This window comes from Doryrhamphus excisus, chromosome 19 (genome assembly GCF_030265055.1).
Source record: "Doryrhamphus excisus isolate RoL2022-K1 chromosome 19, RoL_Dexc_1.0, whole genome shotgun sequence".
NCBI lineage: Eukaryota > Metazoa > Chordata > Actinopteri > Syngnathiformes > Syngnathidae > Doryrhamphus > Doryrhamphus excisus.
Genome location: NC_080484.1, coordinates 4368280 through 4395465, shown reverse-complemented (window position 1 = coordinate 4395465; position 27186 = coordinate 4368280). Strand labels below are relative to the sequence as shown.

Sequence of the window (27186 nt, the reverse complement as noted above, 5' to 3'; positions counted from 1 at the left end):
ACCAAACATTGAAAAAAATGTAACCTTGGCGGTCCCGATGGCTTCCAACGTGACTGGCATGACAAGGAGATGTTTTCCACACGCCACAGTGGAGGACGTGCCATATCATGATATGGGAAAAATGGTTGTGCAGGGGTGTCAAACGGCAGCTGGCTATGTGAAGATGTTGCAGAAGCATCCCTCATGACTGAAGGCCCTCGTCTGTGTGGTGATGACTGGCTTCTTCAACAGGACAACGCTGCACTTCACACAGGTCTTCCAGAGGAATAAGATCACTCTTTTGGACCATCCTGTGTTCCCTTCATCTAAATCCAATGGAGAACACTTGGGGACGGATGGCAAGGGAAGCTTACAAAACTGGACATCAGTTCTAGACTGATGCCCTCCGTGAAGCCATCTGGAGCAACATTCCCACTATCCACCTGGAAACAATGGCATTCCACATGCCCAAACCAACTTTTGAGCTGATTAACAAAAATAACACAGCTACTCTTTACTGAGCTTCCCTTTCTCCCCATTTCTATTTTTTGGGGATTTGTTTTTTTTTGTGTCTAAAATCAGCCTACAGTTAGGTCCATAAATATTTGGACGGACACAAAGTTTTTCTAATTTTGGTACTGTACACTACCTCAATGTATTTGAAATAACACATTTCAGATGTAGTTCAAGTGCAGACTTTCAGCTTTAATTTAGCGGGTTGAACAAAAAGATTGCATAAAAATGCCAGGAATTACAGCAGTTTTTAAACACAATCCCTTTATTTCAGGTGCTCAAAAGTCATTGGAAAAATTAAGTAACTGAAAACTAAATGTTCATTTCTAATACTTGGTTGGAAACCCTTTGCTGGCAATGACTTCTTGAAGTCTTGAACTCATGGACATCACCAGATGCTGGGGTTCCTCCATTTCCTATGCTCTGCCAGGCTTTCATTTGCTGTTTGTTTGTGGGCCTTTCTGTCCTAAGTTTAGTCTTTAACGAGTGAAATAGGTCTTCGGGCTGCGACCTTCAGCGTTTACTGGGACGGTTTGCATCTGAGTGTGAAGCGGCTGGGATGAGACTCAGTACCTCCAAATCAGAGGCCATGGTTCTCAGTCGGAAAAGGGTGGAGTGCTCTCTCCGGGTTGGGAATGAGGTCCTGCCCCAGGTGGAGGAGTTTAAGTATCTCGGGGTCTTGTTCACGAGTGAGGGAAAGTGGGAGCGTGAGGTCGACAGACGGATCGGTGCAGCCTCGGCAGTAATGCGGTCGCTGTACCGGACCGTCGTGGTGAAAAGAGAGCTGAGCCGGAGGGCAAAGCTCTCAATTTTCCGGTCGATCTATGTTCCCACCCTCACCTATGGTCATGAGCTTTGGGTCATGACCGAAAGAATGAGATCGCGGATACAGGCGGCTGAAATGAGTTTCCTCCGTAGGGTAGCTGGACCCTAAGAGATAGGGTGAGGAGCTCAGCCATCCGGGAGGGGCTCAGAGTAGAGCCGCTTCTCCTTCACATCGAGAGGAGTCAGTTGAGGTGGCTCGGGCATCTAGTCCGGATGCCTCCCGGACGCCTCCCTGGGGAGGTGTTCCGGGCATGCCCAGCCGGGAAAAGGCCCCGGGGCAGACCTAGGACACGCTGGAGGGACTATGTCTCACAGCTGGCCTAGGAACGCCTTGGTGTCCTCCCGGTGGAGCTGGAGGAGGTGGCCGGGGACCGGGAAGTCTGGGCTTCCCTTCTAAGACTGCTGCCCCCGCGACCCGGACCCGGATAAGCGGAGGAAAATGGATGGATGGATGGACGAGTGAAATGCATGCTCAATTGGGTTGAGATCAGGTGACTGACTTGGCCATTCAAGAATATTCCACTTCTTTGCTTTAATAAACTCCTGGGTTGCTTTAGCTGTATGTTTTGGGTCATTGTCCATCTGGATTATGAACCCCACCCAATCAATTTGTCTGAATTGGACTGGATCTGAGCAAGTAGAATGTCTCTGAACACTGCAGAATTCAACCGGCTGCTTCTGTCCTGTGTTACATTGTCAGTAAACACTAGTGACCCAGTGCCACTGGCAGCCATGCAGGCCCAAGCCATCACACTGCCTCCCCTGTGTTTTACCAAGGATGTAGTGCGCTTTGGATCATGAGCTGTTCCAAGCTTTCGCCATACTTTTTTCTTGCCATCATTCTGGTAGAGGTTGATCTTGGTTTCATCTGTCCAAAGAATGTTCTTCCAGGAACATTCTGGCTTTTTTAGATCTTTCTCAAAGTCCAATCTACCCTTTCTATTCTTCAGACTTATGAGTGAACTCTCTGCACTTACTTTGTGCAGTCTTCTCTTTATGATAGACTTGGGTATTGATACGCCTACCTCCTGGAGAGTGGTGTTCACGTCACTGGCTGTTGTGAAGGGGTTTCTCTTCACCATGGAAATGATTCTGCCATCATCTACCACCATTGTCTTCCGTGGACGTCCAGGTCTTTATGTGTTGCTGAGTTGACCAGTGCCTGCTTTCTTTCTCAGGATGTAACTGTAGATTTTGCCACTCCTAATATTGTAGCCATTTCTCTGATGGGTTTTTCTGTTCTCACAGCCTAAGGATGGCTTGGTTCACCGGCATGGAGAGCTCTTTTGACCGCATGTTGTCTTCACAGCAAAATCTTCCAAATGCAAACACCAGGCCTTATATCAGCTTAATTTATATTGATATAATAAATGAATTGCCCAAACCTGCCCATGAAATAGCCTTTTGTCCAATTACTTTTGAGCCCTTTAAAAAGAGGGTGGCTGATGTTAAAGAGCTGAAACTCCTAAACCCTTCATCCAATTTGAATATGGGTACCCTCAAATGAAAGCTGAGTCTACACTTTATGTCCATGTCCATTATATCACTATCTTTGGAGTATGTTTCAGTAAAAGGATAAAAAACTAAACTTGTGTCAGTGTCCAAATATATATGGCCCTAACTGTATTTCACTTGAATGCTTGTTTGCAATTTGTTTTTGCCTCACTCCCGTTTCTACTTTTTGCATTGAGGTGGAGGGTGGAGCGAGGGCCCTTTGACTGTCATTCATAAAGCAAATATAGTTAGAAAATTACAGTAATTTGTAAATAGAAGGAAACATGATGATACCTCATATTGGTGATGAGTTTCTTGATGGAGTCCGACACGGTTCTTGAATGTCCGGCAAGGACGGACCACTTGGGAGGGTCTTTGGGATTGACAGCTAGAGATCGGGCAGTCTGGATCAGGCCAGTGGAACTCTCCAGCATGGTCTTTGCTGCTGCCACGATGGGCTCCATGGCAGCGTGGCCCTGAGGAAGAGCATATCAGAGCAGGGAATGTGACTCTTTACAGCACGGCTCTTCCACGTCAACATTCCAACTTTCTCCCTGGGACCCAAATTTACATTTAGCCAACAATGGCATGCCTCGATCCCATCTGGTCATGGTTCCGCATTATTCGCTTTCTTGCACATTCATTTTCTCTGCTTTAAATTGTCCTTTTTTATGGTAACTTCAGTAGAAAGTGGCTTGATGGCATCAAAGAGTGCTGCAGCTATGAATCCAGCAGAGGGCGACGTCTCACAAGTGAATTCACTCAATATTTTCTAGCAGGAAGATGCTTTGACAAGGCATGATGTGTAATTACACATTTCTAAGTACAACACTGGCAACTCTAGGCTTGGAATCACTTCTTAATGTGTACAACTGAACTAAAAATGTATTTAATAACTGTGACAGCCATGTTGTAGGCTTTAGAGCAAGGATGTCCAAAGTGAACCCCAGGGGCCATTTGCAGATGTTTTTTTTATTGCCTAGCAGCACATTTTATGAATGTAATTTAAAAGATAATCTAAATTAAAACAACAACAAAAATTGAAAAATCAGCAGTCGTTTTACAAAAAAAGGCAAAACATCATAATATTATGAGAAAAATAATGTCATTGCAGTAGCATAATATAAAGAAATATTTTTTGAAATATTTGCCTCTTCCTACTCCTTTTGGACATGTGAAACTGTGAATTAATTATATGACGCATTTCATCGTAACCTCATGCATGTTCAAATCAAATTAAATCATTACCTTTACCAAAATGAGTTATTTTTGGACTTTTATCTTATTTATTTTTTTACCATTTGAAGTTATTTTTATACGTCGTAAAATTATGGGAAACAAAACAACTGAAGTTGTAATGGTTTCAAAATTAGGTTGCAGAAAATGTTACAATATGTTTGTCTATATGTGCCCTATATTGGCTGGCCACCAGTCCAGGGTGTACCCCGCCGCTCGCCTGAAGACAGCCGGGATAGGCTCCAGCACCCCCGCGACCCTCATGAGGATAAGCGTTAGAAAATGAATTAATGAATGAATTAATTAAAGGGGAACTGCACTTTTTTTATTTTGCCCATCATTCCCAATCCTTATGTGAAACATGAATACATATTTCTGTCCCTTTTCTGTGCATTATAACACCAGAAAACAAGTTAATATGAGTTAGCTGCTGTCATTGGGATAAACATCTAACAACGTTGCATGGTTTGATATAGACGCTGTGATCAAACATGGCCATTCTCTTCTATGAGACCTACTCATGTGAAGTATATCGTACCAAAATGTGAAGTATACAGTACCTAAATGTGAAGTATACAGTACCTCAGGGCTGATCTGAGCTGGAATGCTGGCAAATTCTGGATTGGAGGCAAAGGCCGTCAGGTTATCCACAGCTTCTATCAGAGGACCAGTTGCAGCTCGACACTTTTCTCTGTTCTCCTGGTTGAAGGCTCCATCCAAAGCCTGCACAGGAACAATAACGAGGACACAAAACACCATCACAGTCCTGTTTCGCAACCTCACTGTCGACTACAATCATGTTAAATAGAAATCATATTAGTCATGTTTTCACAATACATACATTTTGTTTATAGCGGCAGAATATATAATATATATTAGGGATGCCGACACCAATAACTTTGTGATTTTCTATCTATTATTGATTACATTTAGATGTAAATGTAGTTGGTGCACACCTGGTGGAAAGAATGCCTTTTTTGAAGTGCATATTTCAGCAAATTATACTTATTGTTTGACCACTAAGTGGCAGTATTTGTTCAGTGAAACAGGCACCAGACCTGATTGCCAGTGTAGGCATTTATGGAAGCTTTAAAAGACACAATAATAGGCATAATAATAATAACAACAACTAAAGTTGGGGCCATAACCCATGACAAGCTAAAACGCAACTCTGAATCTCCGACATCACTTCGCCCACCCTAAGGTCCGGAAGGGATATCATGAATAAGATGAAATAATTGGGAGAAAACTTAGAGGAAAGAAAAATAAACAATTGTAACAAAACGGTATAAAACAAATAAGAAAAAAATTAAAATTATTTCTCTCATATGATATAGATCGGGGGTCTCAAACTTGCAGCCCGCGAGCCAAATGCAGGCCACGGAACGCTACTTTGAGGCCCCTGCCTTGATATAAAATTGTGACGTTAGTGCGGCCCGCGCGAGTTTAATATGGATGCTGTATGGTATCATGTACCCAGAAATGACAGCCTAAAGCTGTGTGCACACCGGATACAATTGACGTGATTTTGCCCCGCCCTTACGCGAGCGAGCCCACCTGTTTTGCTTTTTCTCTCATCATCCATGACTGAGATCACCACCGTCACTGCGCTGTACTGCTCTAAAAGTCAGAAGCTCCGCTGTCATTTCTTGGTACATGATAGCCTCAAACCCTGCATAAATGCATCCAGTGGCCCCCAGGTAAATTGAGTTTGAGCCCTTTGATGTAGATGGTTTAGTTTAATTACGGGTATACTCTTAGTAATACAAGTGTAACACCGTTTAAAGCCACCATTATAACACATTGATTGGACAATAGCTACAGGAAGTACGCTGTCCAGAAAAATCAACAAGGAACGGCTAACGTGTGACAACTGTGTTATCTTATTCATGTCTAATATGTCTTATTTTGTCTACCATAATGGCTAGTACAAATGGAAAGGTGCCTATGTGGGTGACAATAATGGGAAAAATATATATATATTTAGAACATGATAATAATAGATTGTCCTTGAACCTAAGTAAAACTAAAACAATGCTGTTTGGTAACAGCAGAAAGGACAAGTACCAGCAAATACAAATAGACGCTGTAGTCATTGATAGGGTGAAGGAAAATACATTTCACATAAGGTGGCAAGAAACATTTCAATACTGAACAAAACAAAATTTGTTCTCAATCAGAAATCACTCCACACTCTTTAATTGCTCTCTGGTTCTACCATATCTTACTTATTGTGTGGAAAATATGGGCTAATAAGTATAAAAGCAATGTTCACTCGCTAAATGCACTGCAAAAAAGGTCAGTAAGGATAATTCATAATGCTGCCTACAGAGAACACACTAACTCCTTATTTCTAAAATCACAAATACTTCAACTTGCTGATATAGTTCATCTTCAAACAGCTAAAATAATGCATAAGGCTAAAAATAACCAATTACCTAAAAATGTCATCCAATACTTCTCTACAAGAGAGTAGAAATATGATCTCAGGGAAGACCTAAATTTGAAACACTTCTATGCTAGGACTACGTTAAAAAGCCATGGCATTTCAGTATGTGGAATCAAACTATGGAATGGATTGAGTAAGGACCTCAAACAATGCACAATGATGAGCCAATTCAAGAAACAATACAAGCAGTTGATGTTTGCTAAATACAAGGATGAAGAGTCTTGAACCAGTCATGATGTGCTATATATATCACTATATTGGCACTTACTATGGTACCCATTATGTCATTGTATGGTCACATCACCTCGTATTTCGGTACGTGACAAAAAATAACAATAAATAAATGAATAAAAAATAAAAATTAAAACAAATAAAAAACATTTTTTTTAATATAAAAAATAAAAAATAAAAAAAATAATAAATAAATTATATCAGGAAGGCAGGAAGGAAATGAACTGATTATGTGATGCACTCAATTGTAATCTGATGCATGTTCAAATGAAATGAAACCTTTACCATTACCATAAGATAGTTAACTGTTAACTGTCATTAATATTAACATTATCATAACCAATGTACTGTGATAAACGAGGGACGACGCTATAGAGATATAAAATGCATATTTTGGATGTGAAATGAAATTGGTGATGCAAATAAAGATGATTTGTTCACCCCAGGGACTGACTTTTCCCGTGTTTTTGTATGTAAAAGCGATGAAGAGAGTAAAAATAAGCAAATCCAAACCTTGATGGACTTGACCAGGTTAGCAGTTGTGTTGGCCACCTCTTTGGCTGACTGGACAAACTGCCTCTTGGCGACCGGGTTGGGGGTTTTGGAGGAGGCCAGTCGGCAAGCGTTACACAGCGCTGAGGTGTGTTTGGCCACAATGGTGGCTGCTGAGAGAACCTACGCAAGGTAAGGATGATGGAAACGATGGAATGATGGAAACATCAACGTGCTCATTGGCTGAATGTTGAAGTGGGGCGTACTTGTGACTGGGTGCATCCTGGGTCCACCAGGTTCTGGCAGGCCATCTGGATGGACTGGTTAGCTCGGGCAAACTGAGCAGGATCCACCAGACCCTTCTGACCTGCTGAACTGTTGGGATCTGACACTCCCACCAGATAGGAAGCCTTCAAAGCAACAGGAAGTCAGGTTGGGTTTTATGGGAGTGCCTATTTATCTCCAACTTGCATTAACCACTTTGTACCTGCGCTGCTGCTTCGGTCAAACCACACAGAGCTTTGGAGCCGGAACTGACAGAATCACCAAACTCTGGCAGGTTGGAGTTCTTGGCGTTGTGGGAAATCCCCGCCATGGATTCACCGAGGACCTTTCAAGATGAAGCAGATGATGAAAAGCCAGCGGTCGGATCGGATGCGTTGGACTGGAAATGAAAAGACTCCAACGATACACACCTTGGAGTTTTCCATCACGCTGTCGATACAGTCAAAGTAGGAGAGGTCGTTGACGGCTTCACTCGGGTTCTCCAGCATCCCCCTCACACTCTGCACACAAAGGCAACATGGCAAAATAACGTTCTCTGGTGTGACAGGTCAGAGTTACTCGGATATCACTGATGATGATGATGGTGTCCACGCAAGAAAAGGCAACATTAAATCATACCCATCACATTGCAATTAAGAAATGACACCAAAATAAACAGCATCTTGCTACAAATGAATTGGCATCGCATGTCTAATCATACCAGGGGGTCCGTAGGCGGCCGCTGGCACGTTCTAAACATATAATCTAACAAGAAAAAAAATAACAAAATAAGAATAAAATTTAAAATAAATGGGAAAAAATGCAGTACTTTTACAAGAATAAATGTAAATAAATAATAAAATACATAATAAATGTAAATGTTACAAAAAAATTAATCTAACCAGGAAAAAGTTGCAATTTTATAACAAAAAAATCATTTTAGTAGTAAGGTTGAAATATCAATAAAAAAAAGACAAAAAATGTTTAAAAAGATGTAATAATATGAACCAACCAAACAAAATACATTTGCAATTTTGGAAAATTAATTTGGGGAATAAAGTTGAAATATTATGGATATAGAGTTATTATCCGAAAATTTACAAGAAATTACATTAAAAAAAAATAAAGTCAAGGCTGAGTGGTTAGGCCGCAGGCCTCACAGCTAGGAGACCTGAGTTCAATTCCACCCTCGGCCATCTCTGTGTGGAGTTTGCATGTTGTCCCCCAACCCATGGAGTCCCCGGGTTTTCTCCGGGTACTCCGGTTTCTTCCCACGTTCCAAAAACATGCTAGGTTAATTGGCGACTCCAAATTGTCCGTAGGTATGAATGTGAGTGTGAATGGTTGTTTGTCTATATGTGCCCTGTGATTGGCTGGCCACCAGTCCAGGGTGTACCCCGCCTCTGGCCTGAAGACAGCTGGAATAGGCTCCAGCACGGCTGTGACCCTCGTGAGCATAAGCGGTAGAAAATGAATGAATGAAATGAAAATTTCTAAAATTGAAAACAAAGAACAGCAAACCAGAACCAGTTTTTTTTAAAGTAGTAATGTTATGAGAATCAAACAAAACAAAATCAAGTTAAGGTTGGATGAAACAGTGATGATATGACGGAAATAAAGTCAAAATATTAAGAATATAAAATCATAATATCACAAGAGGAACATTTCCAAAGTATAAAATTGAGATGTTAAGATGTCTTCTTGTTAGATTAGAGCAGGGGTGCTCACACTTTTTCAGCATGCGAGCTACTTTTAAAATGACCGAGTCAAAATGATCTACCCACTACAAAAATGCAAAACATCTATTTATTTTCAAATGTATTGAGGATTATTTGTACGTACAATGTATGTTGATGTACCTTACATAACCAAATGAGCCAATATTGCAAAACACACATAATTAATTATTAACATTTTTTGTAATTACCTGAGTTTACTTTGATGACTTGCACTGAATTGAATCAGCCAGGGATGCATAGTCCGGACAGTAGCTGCTGATAGCCAGGTTAGCCAGGCAAACGCACTTCGAAAAAGACATTGTGAAAAAAAAAGTCCACCTCCCATTCCGTATGGAAGTGATATGTTTTTGCCTTTTTACTTGGTCCAGCTACTTCACTCATTTTAGTGACCATAAACTTTAGCGAGGGCTTAAAATCTGACGCAATTCGCCGACTAGCTTAGCACTTTGCATCGTTGTTTACGCATGAGCGGTGACCCAAAGGTCAAAATTCAGTTGTCATCTGACTGGTTGTCCTGTATGTCAATCAAGTAACGGGGATGGATGATAGGCTGACATCGTAAGTTCTGCTGCACTTAGAGACGTTGTTTGATTTGATTGGTCACCCGAAGGGCAACATTCAGTTGTCATCTGAATGGCTGCCCTGTATATCAATCAAGTGACGGCATTGATGCTAGGATGATATTTTTTTAATGTCACGCCGCGATCGACCAGTACCACCTCCGCGATCGACCGGTAGATCGCGATCGACTTAATGAGCACCCCTGGATTAGAGGATGTTAGAACTTCCTTTCATATTTTGAAATAAAATAAAAAGTAAAATTACTGCAGGTCTTTCCATAGTATTCCTGTTAAATTACAGTATATGTTTAGAAGGCACTGCGGGGAAAGGATTTATATTGACCTGATTGCTTTAAACTGAAAACTGCGTACACCCAAACAACATGGACGAGAAAGAGGCTGTACCTCCAGCTCTCTGAGGGCGTTGTCACATTCCTTCTGTCCAGGAGCCTGCTGGGTGCACATGGTGATGAGCTGATTGATGCTGTCTGTGACCGCCCTGTGGACACACAAGGGGACCACCGTGTTAAAGAGAGTCTGGCCAGTATCAGGGACTGGTGAAGCAGGAGGAACAAACGGTACCGAGCAGCAGCTGCCAGTTGGTTCTTGAGGTTGGGGGAGTTGGGGTCAGTAGACAGCGCTTTGGCAGCCAGGAGCAGTTTGCTGGATGACATTGATATGGTCTTCAGGTTGGACACCACTTGTGTCTTGTCCTCTTTCGACTGGAGATGTTTGGGGATAAAAGCATTTTTACAAATCATTTCTTTGACTTGTTTCATCTACAACAGGGGAGTCCAAATTTTTGTGACAACTTTTGTGAAGCAACACATGTAGATATGAGAAGAAGTAGTTGACAACGCCTATCATCGGTACAAACATCAGTCTTTGCCCTTTTTACACCAGATTTGCTGTTGTCTAGTATTCATATTCCAATATTTCAACATTCTTATGAAGTAATCTTTGCAAATAATCCAAAATTCACAACTTTTGTTTGTTCCTCATAATATTATGACTTTAAACAACAAAGTTGACTTTATTGTCAGAAAAAACAGCACTTTCCCCCCATTTCTGCGGTTGTTTTTTTTTTTTATCAGCCTAATATTTTTTATGTATATTTTTCAAAAACATTTTTTTATTTAGCTTCATTTGTGTCATATTTCAACATTCTTCTGAAGTAATATTTGCAAATAATCCAAAATGTACAACTTTTGTTTGTTTGTCATAATATTATGACTTTAAAAAACGTTTTTTGTAATATTTCAAATCTATGCGACCAATCTGACATGATATTTCTTCATAGTATTATTACTTTTTTTGTGTAAATGTGCAACCTTTTCTCATTAGACCAGGACTTTTTATTCAGAATATTTTCACTTCATTGTCATACAATTACAGCTGCTGTTTCTGGTTGTTTTCCAACTATTTCAACATTCTTCTTGCTATTTTTTGTCTCAAAATTGAAACTTTATCACCATAACTTTTTGACATTTTATTATAACGTTTTCCACAACCTAATTTTCCAAAAATGACAACTTTATTCAATGTTTTGTTCATTTCCCAGAATATTACAATAAAAAAACTTTTTTTCTTCTACTAAAATGATGTAATTTTTTCTCATAATATTGTGATATTACTCATAATATTATGTAATTTTCTCATTAGATGACACTGTCTTTTTTTAATATTAAGACTTTTTTCTTGTAAAATTACAGCGATCTTTAAATTATTTTTCTTTTTAAATGATATTTTTTTAAAGATGACTTATGCTTTTTCCACCTTTCTAACCTATAAATGTAGTTAGAATGTTGTATTTTGGTGTTAAACCATGCCAAAGTTTCAGATGATGAGGTTTGCCCATTAGGAAGTGAGCCCGAAAGGACTTTGGACACGCCGAATGTGAAGGGAGGATCCCCTCGGAGACGAAGCCGTCATACTGACTTGTGATGTTCCTGCCATGTCAACGCCAGCCTCCAGGAAGTTGCTAAAGTCCTGTCCAAACTTGCTGGTGGCTCTGGCCAGGTCCTGGGTGCTGGCTCGTGATGCCTGGACAACCTCATTTGCTGACTGGTTCAGACTGGCTGCCACTTCATTCAGCTGACCTTGAACCTCCTGGAAACTCCTTCCACTGGATGGGAACTGGAGAGGAGCATCGGAGAGGAAAAACTGGTTTGACATCAAGTCCACAAGCAGCAATATTACATCTGAATGTAACATAATAAATATTGCTGTTAAGCTGTTAAGAATATTGTATATGTCATTCATTTATCATTATTAATAAATATTTCTAATGTTTTCCAAATCTTTAAGCAAAGCAGTTGTGTTTCGAAACGTTTATTGTCCCATTGATACTATATTATATTATTGCCAACATTTTTGATACCAAATAAGCCATTGTGATGAAGATATACTGTATAATACATAACAGTATATCACAATAACGGAATATTTCCTATAATATGTCATCTCCCACGATGTGAAGTTACGGAATTGACGTTTGTGGTATGTATTTTCTCACAGGCAATTGGTACAGTCTGTCAAACGTTTAGGTTGGGTTGTATTGTGGAGGGTTTTATGCAGCTTTCAGACCTAAATTGCACAGCGATACTACGTACGTCATCAATAAAATATAACGTGTACATGAAGGTCAAAGCATGGATGTGGAATACACCATAATCATTCATTATACGCTACCGCTCGAAAGTTTGGGATCACTTGGCAATGTTTTTGGCTAGTCTGAGATATGGCTTTTTGTTTGCAGTCCTGCCATGAAGTCTGAAGTCCTGAAGTCGCCGCTTCACTGTTGATACTGACACTGGTGTTTGACGCGTACCATTTAGTGAAGCTGCCAGGTGACAACCTATTAAACGTCTTTGTCTTAAACTGCACACTCTCAGATATTTTTTCTTCTTGCACAGTTGTGCATAATTTTTCTGTCCTTGTTAGACCCAGTTTGTGCTGCTCTCTGAAGGGAGTAGTTAACAGCATGGTAAGAGATTTTTTAGATGGGTTTTCTAATAATCTGTTAGCCTTTTTAAAATTTAATTTTTTTGAATTAGGGAATTGGGAATCTTGCACAAGCCTGCCGCAAAGCCTTTGGCCAAATGACAAAAACACGGCTACCCAACCAAGTCAGTTTTTAGGGTTAAAAACGTTGCTTTCTGCTTGAAATGACCATGAGCTTATAAAAGCTGGAAGTATTGGGTGGACAGGCTAAATGAAGTGAAATACAAATATAGGGCATTCAGAAGACGCATTCAAAGACATTATATATGTAGCATTCTACCCTGGTCACTAGGCGTCAGTAATGCCACTGTAATGTTGTAATATGACACATAAGCACCAGAATGAAAGCTTTTTATTGCTGGTTTGAATGATCTCACAACAGGCTAAATAATCCATAACATGGGCTACAAGCCAAAACTCAACTCTGAACCACTGACATCACTTCCTGTCTGCCCCCCCCCCCCCCCCCACTCAGCTCCCCTAGCATCAGAAGTCTTATTTATGTCTTAAATGTCTTATTTTCTCTTATTATGTCTATGGTATTTAGTAATAGGAGTGTAAAGGTGACTACAGGGGTGCTAATTGATCTCTAGACGGCTCAAAATGTTAAAACTCATTTTAGAAGGTCATAAACAGGTCTTCTAGGCTCTAACCAGCGAAAAGTCAGATTTCTAAATAAGGAATATTACCGGATTATTGTGTTATAGTATCCAATGGAAAGGAAAGGATAATAACTCACGGAATCTGCCAGGAGAGCTTTGCTGGCTTCACCCACAGTCCGAATAGCGTTGTCCACATCTCGCTGACCAGGTAGGCAGTTGACACATCTGTTCAAGGCCTGAGAGACTGCTTTGGCCACCTACACCAGTCAAGCAAGAATTTAGAATTAGAAACAAACCAGTGAGATGAAATAATGTGATCTGGTGTGTTTCTGACCTGGGCCAGCCTTTGCTGACTCTCTGCATCTCCTGGCTTAGCGACAGCCCTCTTTGTCTCCTCAATGAGGTTGGCCGACTTATCCATGACATCGCTGGCACAGTCCAACAAAGCCGTACGTGCCGCTGCATCGTCGGTGGTGGCAGCAACTCCTCGTGCGGACGAGGCCAAAGACTTCAGAGCTTGTGCTACATCTCTGGCTGCCATGCCTTCACAGAAACAAAATAGATGGACTATTTAAAAAATGGTAGTGGTTTGGGATACTGGCTATGGGGTTGTCAAATAAAACATTAAATATAACATCACGTTTACACTTGCACAAAACCGGCATGATCATCAAAATGAGATCCGTACTGCTTTTTCTGACGATAACGATATAGGTCTTTATTTCTCTGTCTTGCTTTTTTTTTCTTTTTTCAAATTGTGTGTAATGAATCTAAAATATATGAAAGTCTAATGTTTATCAGTACATTACAGAAAATAATGAACTTTATCACAATATGCAAATTTTTTGAGAAGGACTAGTACATGTATACATACGTACATGTATGCAAGGAGGTTCTACCCACCTGTATAGTTCTCATTCCCCTGTGTGGCCTCACTTAGCAGCTGCGCGATGGCAGAGCTGACCGCTTTCGTGCTCGTACCGAGATCCTGGGAGCACTTTTCAAGCTGAACAGCAAGGAGACGACAACAAAGTTCAAGTCTTGTTGATACACTTTCTTAAGTAGTGTAAATCTACGAGAGGATGAATATACAATATAATATATGTTTGTTGTGTAAACAAAAATAAAATAACTTGACGTTCTGGCTGGCTCTGAGAATCAAGAACTCAAACAAAGCTAACACCTGGAAGTTAATAACATTGTTGCTAAATAACCAACAACATCTCTCGCCCGAAGTCAGCTGGGATAGGCTCCAGCATACCCCTGCAACCCTAATGAGGATGGATGCATGGGTTGTTAAATGAGCTCTAAAAACACAATGTTTTGTCACATATTTCTTGTGGCAAGTGTGGTTCTTCTCTTCTTTTTAGCACGCAGGCCTCACAGCTAGGAGAAACGAGTTCAATTCCACCTTCAGCCATCGTTGTGTGAAGTTTACGTGTTCTCCCTGTGCATGCGTGGGTTTTCTCCGGGTACTCCGATTTCCTCCCACATTCCAAAAACATGCTAGGTTAATTGGCAACTCCAAATTGTCCATAGGTATGAATGTGGGTGTGAATGGTTGTTTGTCTATATGTGCCCTGTGATTGGCTGGCAAAGCCTCTTGCCCGAAGACAGCTGGGATAGGCTCAAGCACTCCCCTTGTGAGGATAAGCGGTTGAAAATGAATGGATGAATGAATAGATTGGGGGAAATTATAATATTATGGGAATAATTCAAAATAATCTGGGAATAAAGAAGTAAATGTACAAGAAGAAAGTTGAAATAATTGTGACAAAAATAGCACAAATGGGGAAAAAAAGAGATGCAATTTTAGGAGAATTAAGCCAAAAAAGGCCATTTTCAAAATTTGCTGAGGATCTGGAAAACCTCGTGAAGATAAGCGGTAGAAAATGAATGAATGAACGAACAAACCAAAAACCTCATGGTCCAAACCAAAAACCTCAAAGTCCAAACCTTCCACCCACAAACACTGTCCGATGTCTAATTATGCAAAACAGCAAATTAGAAAATGAATGGGTAAGAATAATAATTCACAAAATGCATATTGGTTGAAGAGCTTCGACATGTATTCACCTTAACCATTAGCGAAAGCTCATAAATAGTTTTGTATACGTAAATAGCAATACAGTTCATTTAGAATAGCTGTGGCTTCTTCTAATCATTGTTTAACGTGTTGTGTGAGTCTCTCACATTCTCTCCTGGAAGGGGTTTGAGTTTGCCTTCATCAGCTGAAGCTTTGGCATCCTTGATGTCCTTCTCCAGGCCCCGTACAATGGACAGAGCATTGTCTATCTCAAGCGGGCCGCACGCCTCCTGGGCCTGCAAACATCAAACAGCACACAAAGACCCTAAGAAGGCTCACCGTATACAGCAAGTATATCACATGGACTTTCAATTCATGTCAGCAATGTATTCAAACCTAACAATTATAAGATTTTCTTTCAATAACTAAGAATACATACAATATGCTTTGCAGCTGTCACCAGGGGCCCATAAATATCATGAAGATATTTTGCTAGTGCCAATTCATGCTACATTTTGTACAGCGTTATCACTATGAATGTATTCAATTTGAGTCACTTTGACCGAGATCATAAATTCCCGTTTCAGTGCACTTTAATGGGGATTATTATTATTATGCTCATTTTCAGCCTTTTGTATTGAGATATGGACTCCTATGGAGCAGCTACACATGATAACCCGCACAGAAAGCTTTTTAGATCTTCCAGATTCTGCACCTAGTCCAGCTGTATCTCCCCGGCTTTCCAAAATCATCGGTTTTAATTTATTCCACCCACAGCCCGCCCCCGGGTACCTCCACTCTGCTGTGATTGGTCACACTCAACTTGTATAGCTAACAGCTTGTACCCCGGCATGCCCGTATAAGGAAGTAGAAGGTGAAACCTAATGTTCAGAGCCATCCCAAACGTCTTTCAGGGCTCACTTCTAAATGTGCAAACCTGTTGTAACAACATTTAAAGGTCCCCTTTAAGTATCAATAGAATTCAATAACCATAGAGGCATAATTATCAACGTTTCAATTCATTCTTGTTACTCAATAACCTCATTCAACTTGATGCAGTTACAAACCCAGTTCAAAACTACAATGCCACTTGGGCAGATATCAAAAGAGTAACATAAAAGCCATGAAATAGGAAAAACTAACCTACAAAAGCTTGTCTTAACTCTATGTCTTAGAGAAACATGTTCGGCTGGAATATAAACTTGTATGATAGGACCGTGTTAAAAATATGGCCATTAAATAGGTCATGCCGATGGACCTGCGATCTTCTAGGAAATAAAGACCGTGTACTCAGTGGATGCTGTAGGTCAGTGTTTTTCAACCTTTTTTGAGCCACGGCACGTTTTTTACATTGGAAAAATCTTGTGGCACACCACTAACCAAAAATGTTACAAAATGTCACCACGACCTCACACGTGCATCAATAAGTCTATCGGAGGAACAAGGTGTTGCCACACGGACCAATATTACATTGCTATGCCAGTCTTTACACCACAGACACTTGACAGTAGCCACGTTTTTACATCACCACTTTTTCTCTTTCCAAATGACCTTCCGGGAAACAATGGTATCCATGGAAAGGAATATCTTGTCTACATGCGCCGTGAACATCAAACAGAATAGTCAATAGGGCATGCCCAGTAAAACGTAAACATCAACATCACGTGATACCTGCTTCCCCGAGTTTTTCTTTCACTTGTTGGAATAACTCCGTATTGCCAGTTTTTCGTCTGTCCAGTCTTGAAATTTAGTTTGAATCAAAAACAAACTTTGCTTAGTCCAGTGCCGATTGCTGGCCTCCATTTTTAAAAGCGAAGAACGTCTGGAGCTGCGTGTTATGTCATATCTGAGCATGCGCTGAAAGAACGCACCCGGGATAAATTTAAACAGGAAAAGATCAAATTCAATTTTGCTAATATTTTATAATTAAACTCGGGACATGTTTTATATAGATATATATTTTCTTTTTTAATAAAACTGGACTTGGGAATAAAGTATAGAAGGGTTTAGATTCTTTTCCACAGATGGCGCTAATGCACACCGAAAGCTGCTTGCCAACTGCCAATAAACAACAGAAGAAGAAAAACGCATCCTGACAAATTTCAGTTTGAGCGGGTACAAGATACCTCAATCGGATTGATTAAAGGAATATTCCACCCCTGTTCAATTCTTTCCGTTTGAGCAAATAAACCAAATGCAATTGGAATATTTGGGTCCATATATTCATGGCTATTGACATAATATTTGCAAATGATGATTAATCAATGTTAACTATAAAAAGTGATATTGGATAATTCCTCAAGGCACACCTGACGGTTTCTCAAGGTACACTAGTGTGCCCCGGCACATTGGTTGAAAATCACTGCTGTAGGTAATGTGTGTAGTGTAGGTGTGTGTGGTACCTTCTGGGAGGCCGTGCGGAGCTCAGCCAAGGCACTAGCCAGGTTCTTAGCACACTGGCTTAGCTGCATCGCTGATGCCTGGTCACTGATGGTAGGAACGGTGGCCTTGGAGGCTGTGACCATCTTTGCACCAGGCTGAAAAAGACATACTATTGTTATTGAAATAAATATACAATACACACTATATATATATATATATATATATATATATATATATATATATATATATATATATATATATATATATATATATATATATATATATATATATACATACACACATACATACATTATATATATTTATATATGGCATACACACACACATATACACAAACACATACATACATGCATATGTATGTATGTGTACATATACATATATATGCACATATACACACACACACACACACACACATATATATATATATATATATATATATATATATATATATAGACACACATACATATATAGATACACACACACACACACACACACATGTATATATACACATACACCATGACCAGTCAAACTATGGAAAAAAAGTGTGACTTATAGCCCAGAAAATACCGCTGTAACATATTTGAAGGTAGACCGGGTTAACATGTCGGCCTCACATTCAGTATTTTACAGATTGACAGTTTGAATCTCTATTGCAACATATTTGTGTGAAGTTAGCCGGTCATAGACATCATGAAATGAGCAAATGTATTGTGTTTGGACCTGATTGGTTCACTCGCGTTGTCCCTAATGTGGATCTCTTGCCCCCTACTCTAAACTTGTGGTAAATAAAATGGGTGTTTCCTGTGATATCAACCTGATCTGTCGTTTTTTCCTAATAAAGTTAGTCCGCAAGCTCTTGAAATCGCCCTGTATGTTGGTATCAACCAGTCTTCCATCAACCGTCTTGAGCTGTGTTACCTGCAAGAAGTTCTGGCTTGCACTGATGAGGGCCAGTTGAGCACTCGGGCTGTCAGGCTGAGACTGGCTGCCTCGGACTCCTTGAACCAGCTGAGGGATCTGCTCTGCAACCACCTGACAGAAACACGCGCCATCATTTCACACGCTCACATCAACCATGTCAAGCTTTTGTATCCAACCTGTTAGCAAGCGGCTGTGCTGAGTATGACTAGAAGGGTGCGGTGCAAGGTTTACCTTGCAGCTTTGGACCAGCTGCTGCTGGGCAGCCTGGTTCTTATTGGACGAGGCGGCGTGCTGGGCGGCAGCGATGGTCTGTGTCGCTGCTGCAGCTGCTTGTCTTGCTGCATTCTGATAGGAAACAGCAGCCATGACATTCGTTAACATTTGGGATTGTTTGAGATGTTTGGTGAGAGGTTGAGGTCGATTATGGGATTGATAGGAGGAAAGGAGGGAATCGGGGAAACACTGTGCCAATGACATTGTTAGCCTTGCCTCCAGCTTGTTGACCAGCCGTTTCTTGATGGCGTTCTGAGCGGCAGCATTGGTAGCCATGCGGAGACCTTCAGCAGCCTCTCGCAACCTCTGCTGCTGCTCTTCGCTGTCAGGGTTTGCTGCTGCACCCTGGCGTTACAAACACACGCACATGTGTCAGTTGATATGACAAAAAAAATAAAATAAATGAAGACAATGAAAAACAGGAAGACCTTGGCGGCCTCCACCATTTTGGCAGTGGCATCAGCCAGAAGCTTGGCGGCTGATAGCAGCTTTCGGGAATTCTCCAGGTCTGATTCTCCTTCGGCATCCATCTTGATAGCATTGACCAGATCAGACGTGGCTTGGGCAAGGATACGAGCCTGGCGAACCATCTCACCTGTCAAGAACAACAACACGGAAGATAAAAGTCACATATAAACATTCTAGTGGTCAATCAAAATAATGGCCTACCATACCCTTGCAACTGAGTACAGCTGGACCAGTGTTCCATAAGCAGGACAAAACTATGCTACATAGTAGCTCCTGGAGCTGGGATTGTTCTAACCTCCGTACCCTTCCCATGGACAATAAGGAGTGTGTACTTCTTGTAATTGGAACACCCTTCTTGGAAAAGGGGACCACCACCCGGTGTCTGCCATTCCAGAGGTACTGTTCTTGACGATGTATTGATCGATTGACGTATCAAACAGAACAGTCCCTCAACATCCAGAGCCCTGGCCCTTTTTTTCATTCATTCATTCATTTTCTACCGCTTATCCTAACCAGGGTTGCACGTGGTGCTGGCGCTTATCCCAGCTGTCTGTGGGCGAGAGGCGGGGTACACCCTGGACTGGTGGCCAGCCAATCACAGGGCACATATAGACAAGCAACCATTCACACTCTGGACAATTTGGAGTCGCCAATTAACCTAGCCTGTTTTTGGAATGTGGGAGGAAACCGGAGTACCCGGAGAAAACCCACGCATGCACGGGGAAAACATGCAACACACCAAAGATAGATGGCAGTCCTGCAGTTGTGGGTAAATGTAAGGGTCCTATAGTTGTGTCACTCACCAGCATTTCCCATTGAGCTGAAGATGTTCTCTGTGACGTCCAAAATGCGATCGGTGGCTTCCCCGTGGCGCCCAATGGGATGGCCTCCGCTGGCATACTGTTTGATGTGTTGAAGCAGCTCATTTAGAGCCTGAGTGACGCCCGTGGCTGCCACGCCCACTTGCTTCAGGAGGCCCTCATCATTGGTGGCCCCCTGGGAAGCATCCACGCAGCCTTCCACAGATTTGGCCACCAGCTTGCCTGCTTCTATCAGCTGTTCTTGACACACGGGTGAGCTGATGGTTGGCGCCACCACCTACGAGACACAAGGATAAGATCTACCTAGACACGGCAAAGAAAACCCCTGCATGCTCTCTCCTCATGTTATATCACTGGGAGTCGCACTTACTCTGGTGCAGGCCACCAGCTGAGACGTGGATGAAGCACACTGAGTGGCTGCAGCGATGACTCTGTTCTGATGGACCGAGTCTTCCGTCTTCTGGGCCACGTTCTTGGCTTTGAGCACAAGGGCTGCTGTGGCATTGGCCACGGCTTTAGCCAGCTGCATCAGCATGTCCTGCAGGGCAGACAGGATGCTAACTACGAGCTATGTGTAAATTACACAGACTGTTTCGGAGGAAGACAGGAAACCCATGGAAACACTGCAGGAAGATGGAGAAAGCCTCCTGTGCGGGGTATCATGCGTAGTTGCTATATAGTCCATAACTCAATAAAAATGAGTATAAATCGGTCCCCTTTAAAGACAAGGATCAAGGGCTACTGTTCAATCTTTGTGTGTAACATGTAACGTCACATCACGACGTGGAAATATGCGGATTGTAGTGCAATGACGCTTATCTATGGATGAATCAGTAGTGGGTGTGGCTTAAATACTGGTGCGTTCTAGTGTGCATAAATCACAGTATATTGTAGTTGAATTGGGACATATAGTTCTTATTTTTGCATTCAACTTTGGAGTCAGTTGGAACCTCTGAACTGTGCTCATGAGTCAGTGAGAGAGCATAAGAATCGTAGAATGACTGATCGTTATGAAAGTAGTACTCACCTGGAACTGTGGGTCTGTGTCCGTCTCTCCAATGTGTGAAAGTAGTTCCCCGCTGGCCTGGCCCACATTTCCTGCAGCTTGGAGCAGATTCTGACGAGGCTACAACAAAAAGACAAAACCATGATATTGTATTTTGCAACCCAAATCATTTTAACTGTAAAATTTGGAGCTGGGGGTGGGGGATGGGGGGGGGGGGTTAAGTAGTTTTGTTTAAATCTGGATATGTATGTATGCCACGAACAAAACAAAATCTGTCATAATTTTACGAAAACAAAGTCCAAAAAGTAAGAGGAAAAAGTTGTCATCTAACAAGAAAAGGATGCAAGTTTACGATTTTTGGTAATTTTTGGAAAGTTAGATTGGGGGAGGTCGAGTGGTTAGTGCGCAGGCTTCACAGCTAGGAGACCGGAATTCAATTCCATCCTCGGCCATCTCTGTGTGGAGTTTGCATGTTCTCCCTGTGCATGCGTGGGTTTTCTCCGGGGACTCCGGTTTCCTCCCACATTCCAAAAACATGCTAGGTTAATTGGCAACTCCAAATTGTCCATAGGTATGAATGTGAGTGTGAATGGTTGTTTGTCTATAAGTGCCCTGTGATTGGCTGGCCACCTGTCCAGGGTGTACCCCGCCTCTCCCCTGAAGACAGCTGGGATAGGCTCCAGCACCCCCACAACCTTTGTGAGGGTAAACGGTTGAAAATGAATGAATTAATAGATTGGGGGAAATTGTAATATTATGGGAATAATTCAAAATAATTTGGGAATGAAGAAGAAAATGTACAAGAAGAAAGTTGAAATAATTGTGACAAAAATAGCACAAATGGGGAACGTGGTGTCCCGTGGTCCGGCGGTCCGGTTCAGCAACTGCATTACTGCAGACGCTGCACCGAATTCACGCTCCAACCTTCCCTCACTCGTGAACAAGACCCCAAGATACTTGAACTCCTCCAACTGAAGCAGGACCCCATTCCCAACCCGAAGGGAGCACTCCACCTTTTTCCAACTGAGAACCATGGCCTCTGATTTGGAGGTGCTGAGTCTCATCCCAGAAGCTTCACACTCCCAGTATAGGCTGAAGGTCACAACCTGAGGAGGCCATTAGGACCACATCGTCTGCGAATAGCACAGATGAGACCCTAAAACCCCCGAACTGGACTCCCTCGACGCCTTAGCTCGAAATTCTGTCCATGATAATGGTGAACAGAATCTGTGACAAAGGGCAGCCAACGTTCACCGGAAACAGGAAGTGAGAACTAGGCTGCTGCACTGGCTGTACAAGGACCGAATGGCACGGTCACAATAAAATCGCAATATTATGACTACAAATAATGTGATAATTGTGTAAAAACTTGGAGAGGGGTGTGCGAAGCCTTTCAAATTTGGTGAAGATCTGGATAAACGTACGCATGCCACTTAGAAACTGCTGCCATGTTTGTTAAAGTTGGCCTCCACTCTACCTCAGGAACATCAGCAAGGCCAGACGTAAATTCCAGTTGTGCCACATGACCGTTACAAAGACGTGTGCTGAATAAAAACTAGTGTACGATACTGGAGGCTGTAGAGCTTGGTAGGGAAACCGTGGCTCTGTATGGAATATACCTCTGTGTTTTCAGGCTGGGCAGTCTTCAGCATGTCCGAGACAGCGCAGGCCAGGTTCTTGGCAGCACCAAGCAGCTGCTGTCCGTTTCCTCCTTCATCCTCCATGAGCGCCGCCAGCAATTTGACACCCTTTGACATCTCGGTCAGATTGGAGGAGATGGTGGTAACGGCGCAGCCCACGGCTGTGTAGTCTGTCTCTGCCGGGTCACCTGAGGACAGACATGCATGGAGTCTATTAGAACTCCCAAAGCCTGACAATCATTCCTTCAGGGAGAGCACAGAATCCTCGGGCTGCGGGGTCACAAAACTTGGACTGTTCACCTAAGTTCTGGTTCATTCATATTGCATATGCATATTTATGCTGGATGACATGCTCCTAATCTCCTGACTTTACGGTCTCAGGTATGAACTGAATGAAATAAAACCAAAAAGGGACACAAAAAAATACGTTTTACGTTTCTTCTTATATAATCTTCAGAAATGTATTTTTCATAATATTATGTATGTATGTATGTATGTATGTATGTATGTATGTATGTATGTATGTATGGATACATACATAGATAGATATAGTAAAATAAAATAAGGTACAAATTCCAATGATATAATTTTTCCCCAAACTTAATTTCCCAAAACTGTCAACTTTATTTCTGATTATTTTCCATAACATTATGACTTTTTAAAAATAATGTATTTTTCTTTAATATTTAAACTCCATGCTACTAAAATTACATTATTCTTGCTCATAATATTACAACTTTGTTCTTGTAAAATTGTATTTATTTTTCCTTGTTAGAATTTTACAATTTTTCCACTTAACTTCCTGGTAAAATTACAGCTGTCGTTTATACCTGTTTTATTTTCCTACTATTTCAACTTTCTGGCTGTAAATTTTCTTCTCCTAATTATGACTTTATTTCCACAATAATTTGACTTTATTCTTGTAACATTATAACTTTTCCCGCCAGCTAATTTTCCAAAATTACAACTTTATTTGTTGTTTTGTTTCTCATGATATTACAAACCTTTATCCCTAAAATTTCTACTTTTTTTCATATTATTCTGATGTTATTTTGTAAACATTCTGTTAGTATGTTTCCATTTCTGCTGTTTTTCCTTTTAGTTTTCTTGTTTAATTCAACATGCTTCTCATAATTGGGACTTTATTCCCATAATACTTTGACTTCATTCACAACGCCGATCTAAGGCCTTGTCCACACGTAGCAGGGTATTTATTTTTAAAACTGCATATTTTCTCCTCTCTGTTTATGAAAAAAATGGTGTCCACTTCACCACATATTAAAAGAAAATGCATATAAAAAACACGTATAAATGCATCAGCAACCACAGACATTAGCATGCCAAACCTAAATCTAATCAGAATCATCCACAACAGCATACAATAAATACATAGACTAAGTAAGAACCATCTTTACCTGCAGTAAGGTTAACCATGGAGGCAGTGCCTGCCGTAATGGCATCCACCTGAGAATGGATCTCATGTTTGGACTCGTCCATCTTGTTCTTCCGCCAGGCTTGGGATGCCTTCAAGAATTAAAGCACTTTGTAAATCCACTATCCGGCCATTCATGAGGTCAAAGTGTTATCACTGAGGTAGAGATGAGAAGAGTGACATCTTACGGCGTCGGTTCCCAGAGGGGGGAGGGTATCAAAGTCATCAAGAGAGGCCTGAGCAGCCTGGACAGCCTGCATACTGGAGTTGATGGTTCCAGTCAGGGCTTGCTGAGCTGAAGTCTACACGTACATAAGTCATATGTATTACTATACGTCACATCAATACACACAGTACAAACATACAATACATAATGTAGTTTTATTAGAACTCCATCAACAGATTCTTTGTGCCGTTGAGTCACCAATGTCCACATTCCCACTTGGGGATGATAAGACGATGTATCTAGACACTGGATGTAAAGAAACACTAGATTCCCAGCCTTACCAGCGGAGGCATGTGTCCTCGGTGCATCTGTCCACTGGTGATGTGTTGCTTGGCCTGGGGCATGGAACCCATCTGGAAACTCTCTGGACCGCCGGCTCCTGAGCGCATGATGGCTGGCAATGCCACTGAACCCGTCTCCACTTTACCCACTTTGTTGAACTGTTGCTGCAACACTGTTGACCTGAAGAAGACACATTACTGATGCTGCTCATTTGTTGAAAAACAGATTCCATGTGTGAGTATAATACAGTACAAACTGTATAGACTTGTGTATTTGTGACTGCTTCAAAAAGGACGCTTGACAAAACACTATCACTGTTGGTTGCTGACTGTTTCTACATGTGGAAACACACTCACTTTTTAGGCGATACAGAGTCTTCCAACATGGTGGACTCTTCGTCTCCCTCCAGGCCAAAGTGGTCTTTGCTTTTTTTCTGTCAGTAGTAAAAATATGCTCAATGGGTGACATGTCAGGTGAATATGCTGGTCATGCAAGTACAGTTGGCCCTCACGATGTATTGGTTTTGGTCCCAACATTTCTGTATCATGGTTTTTCAAAAAATACACTCTTGGTTGACTATGGCTTATGGTTATTAGTAAAAAAAATATTCAAAGACAAGTAATATGTAGTATTCTGATCATTAGACTTTAGTAATGTTATGAGACATGACGCTACATTACGTTCCCTGTCACAATGCATGGAGACTAGCTACTGAGTCAGCAGAGCCAAGCTGAGATGGACATTGCCACGCCCCGAGATGGACATTGCCACGGCCCGAGATGGACATTGCCACGGCCCGAGATGGACATTGCCACGGCCCGAGATGGACATTGCCACGGCCCGAGATGGACATGGCATGGCCTGAGATTGAGTGGGGGGGGAAAGGCGTCTCCTCTCATTCTGTAACTGCACATTTTGGGCCCTGGTGAGCAATGTAGCTGTAGTCTGCATGCCTCACCAACACAAACGGCTGGGGCACCTTCTGAGGTACGAGGACAGGTAGCAGAAGCGGGCCACATGCATGGCCGTAGCTCTCCGCTCCCTTGCCACTGTTAAGGCAGACTGTCCCTCACTTGAACATTACGAGACATGCAAGTGCATGCACATACGCACACCCACACAGTGAAAAATGAATTGCAAAACTGAAAACCCTGTCCCATGAGTGCAGACCAAATGATTTGGTATTGTACCACATATCAATGCATCCTACATAGTACAGTATTCATAGTTTCTAAAAGGGTGTCCATCACCAAGCATCATCACAGGAAGACCTCTTCCTGTTGATGCTTATACATGTACAATAATGTACACAATGATGTACAATGTTGCCCCAGCCAGCAGTCCTCTCACACACCCGGGTGCTGCACATGTGGTGAATGGATAGTGGACTATAAATGCAATGTGTCGTAGTTGGGGAAACACAAAAATGTCATTCTTGCAAGTGAATTGACAAAAAAGAATCTGTTACCTTCTTGAGAATGATGTCAATGTAGCCGGCAATGAGTTGGGCTATCTGCTCTCCCTCAGTGGTCTGCACAGAGTAGTAACCATCCTGGTAGTCCCCAAAGTCCTGAAAGTACATCAAATAAAGTACTTTTTTTTCTTTTTTTAGCCTCCACGTTACAAGTTAATATGATCAACCTCTTTCTATAAAATCTATACTGTATATACACCATGAATTATATAAATTTTAAACACTGTATATACACCACACCGACAAGATTTAGAGGAAAAAAATGATTTGTGAGGATGTTCCCATGTCATAAAATGATAATATTGTGGTGCGCCAGACCAGGCAGATCTGTATTTGACAGGAGCCGATCATCAGCTATAATAAACTCACAACAAGCTTGGTGAGTACATCAGAAGGAACCAGAAGACCTAGAGCACAGAGGGAGGTTGACGTCATTGCAGCACCTCAATGAATGCATTGCTCAGATGCAAAGGATAATGGAAAACTTGGAGGTTTTAATTCAAGTCATATTAGGAGATATTTGCATATACACCTTTAGTGTATTAAGTTGCTATGTGATGAATTTAGTGCTGTTAGTAACTTGTTTTTTGAAAGATGATAGAGTGAGTCAGACTGTTATGTTGTTATACTGGTATTTATACAGTATACATTCCAAAGACATGTTGGCATGTTGGACAAAGACAAAGGCATGTTGGGTTAATTGGCGACTCCAGATTGTTCATAGGTATGAATGTGAGTGGGAATGAATGAATGTGTGCCCCGCCTTCTGTAGTGGAGTTCAGGACGCAAAGCACAGCCATCAAAGAATTCAATTTTTTTTTCCTCCAATA

At 41.5% G+C, this 27186-nt stretch overlaps 1 protein-coding gene across 2 annotated transcripts in view; it reads right to left on the bottom strand.

Annotated features, from left to right (window-relative positions):
- Positions 1–27186, bottom strand: part of tln1 (talin 1) — a 72020-nt gene that overhangs the window by 18158 nt on the left and 26676 nt on the right. For both annotated transcript variants that reach the window (XM_058057245.1, XM_058057246.1), the window contains exons 11-37: positions 26351–26452; positions 25239–25315; positions 24882–25062; positions 24563–24676; positions 24358–24466; positions 22922–23130; positions 21324–21422; positions 20667–20834; positions 20279–20573; positions 19436–19602; positions 19224–19352; positions 18966–19079; positions 18732–18845; positions 17816–17950; positions 15581–15709; positions 14291–14393; positions 13722–13930; positions 13525–13644; positions 11721–11918; positions 10365–10504; positions 10188–10281; positions 7915–8004; positions 7707–7829; positions 7486–7629; positions 7241–7402; positions 4630–4770; positions 3106–3287 (exon numbers count right to left, since the gene is read on the bottom strand). In XM_058057245.1, the coding sequence (XP_057913228.1) occupies positions 3106–3287; positions 4630–4770; positions 7241–7402; positions 7486–7629; positions 7707–7829; positions 7915–8004; positions 10188–10281; positions 10365–10504; positions 11721–11918; positions 13525–13644; positions 13722–13930; positions 14291–14393; positions 15581–15709; positions 17816–17950; positions 18732–18845; positions 18966–19079; positions 19224–19352; positions 19436–19602; positions 20279–20573; positions 20667–20834; positions 21324–21422; positions 22922–23130; positions 24358–24466; positions 24563–24676; positions 24882–25062; positions 25239–25315; positions 26351–26452 (3848 nt within the window). The remainder of the gene's footprint in view (positions 1–3105; positions 3288–4629; positions 4771–7240; positions 7403–7485; positions 7630–7706; positions 7830–7914; positions 8005–10187; positions 10282–10364; positions 10505–11720; positions 11919–13524; positions 13645–13721; positions 13931–14290; positions 14394–15580; positions 15710–17815; positions 17951–18731; positions 18846–18965; positions 19080–19223; positions 19353–19435; positions 19603–20278; positions 20574–20666; positions 20835–21323; positions 21423–22921; positions 23131–24357; positions 24467–24562; positions 24677–24881; positions 25063–25238; positions 25316–26350; positions 26453–27186) is intronic.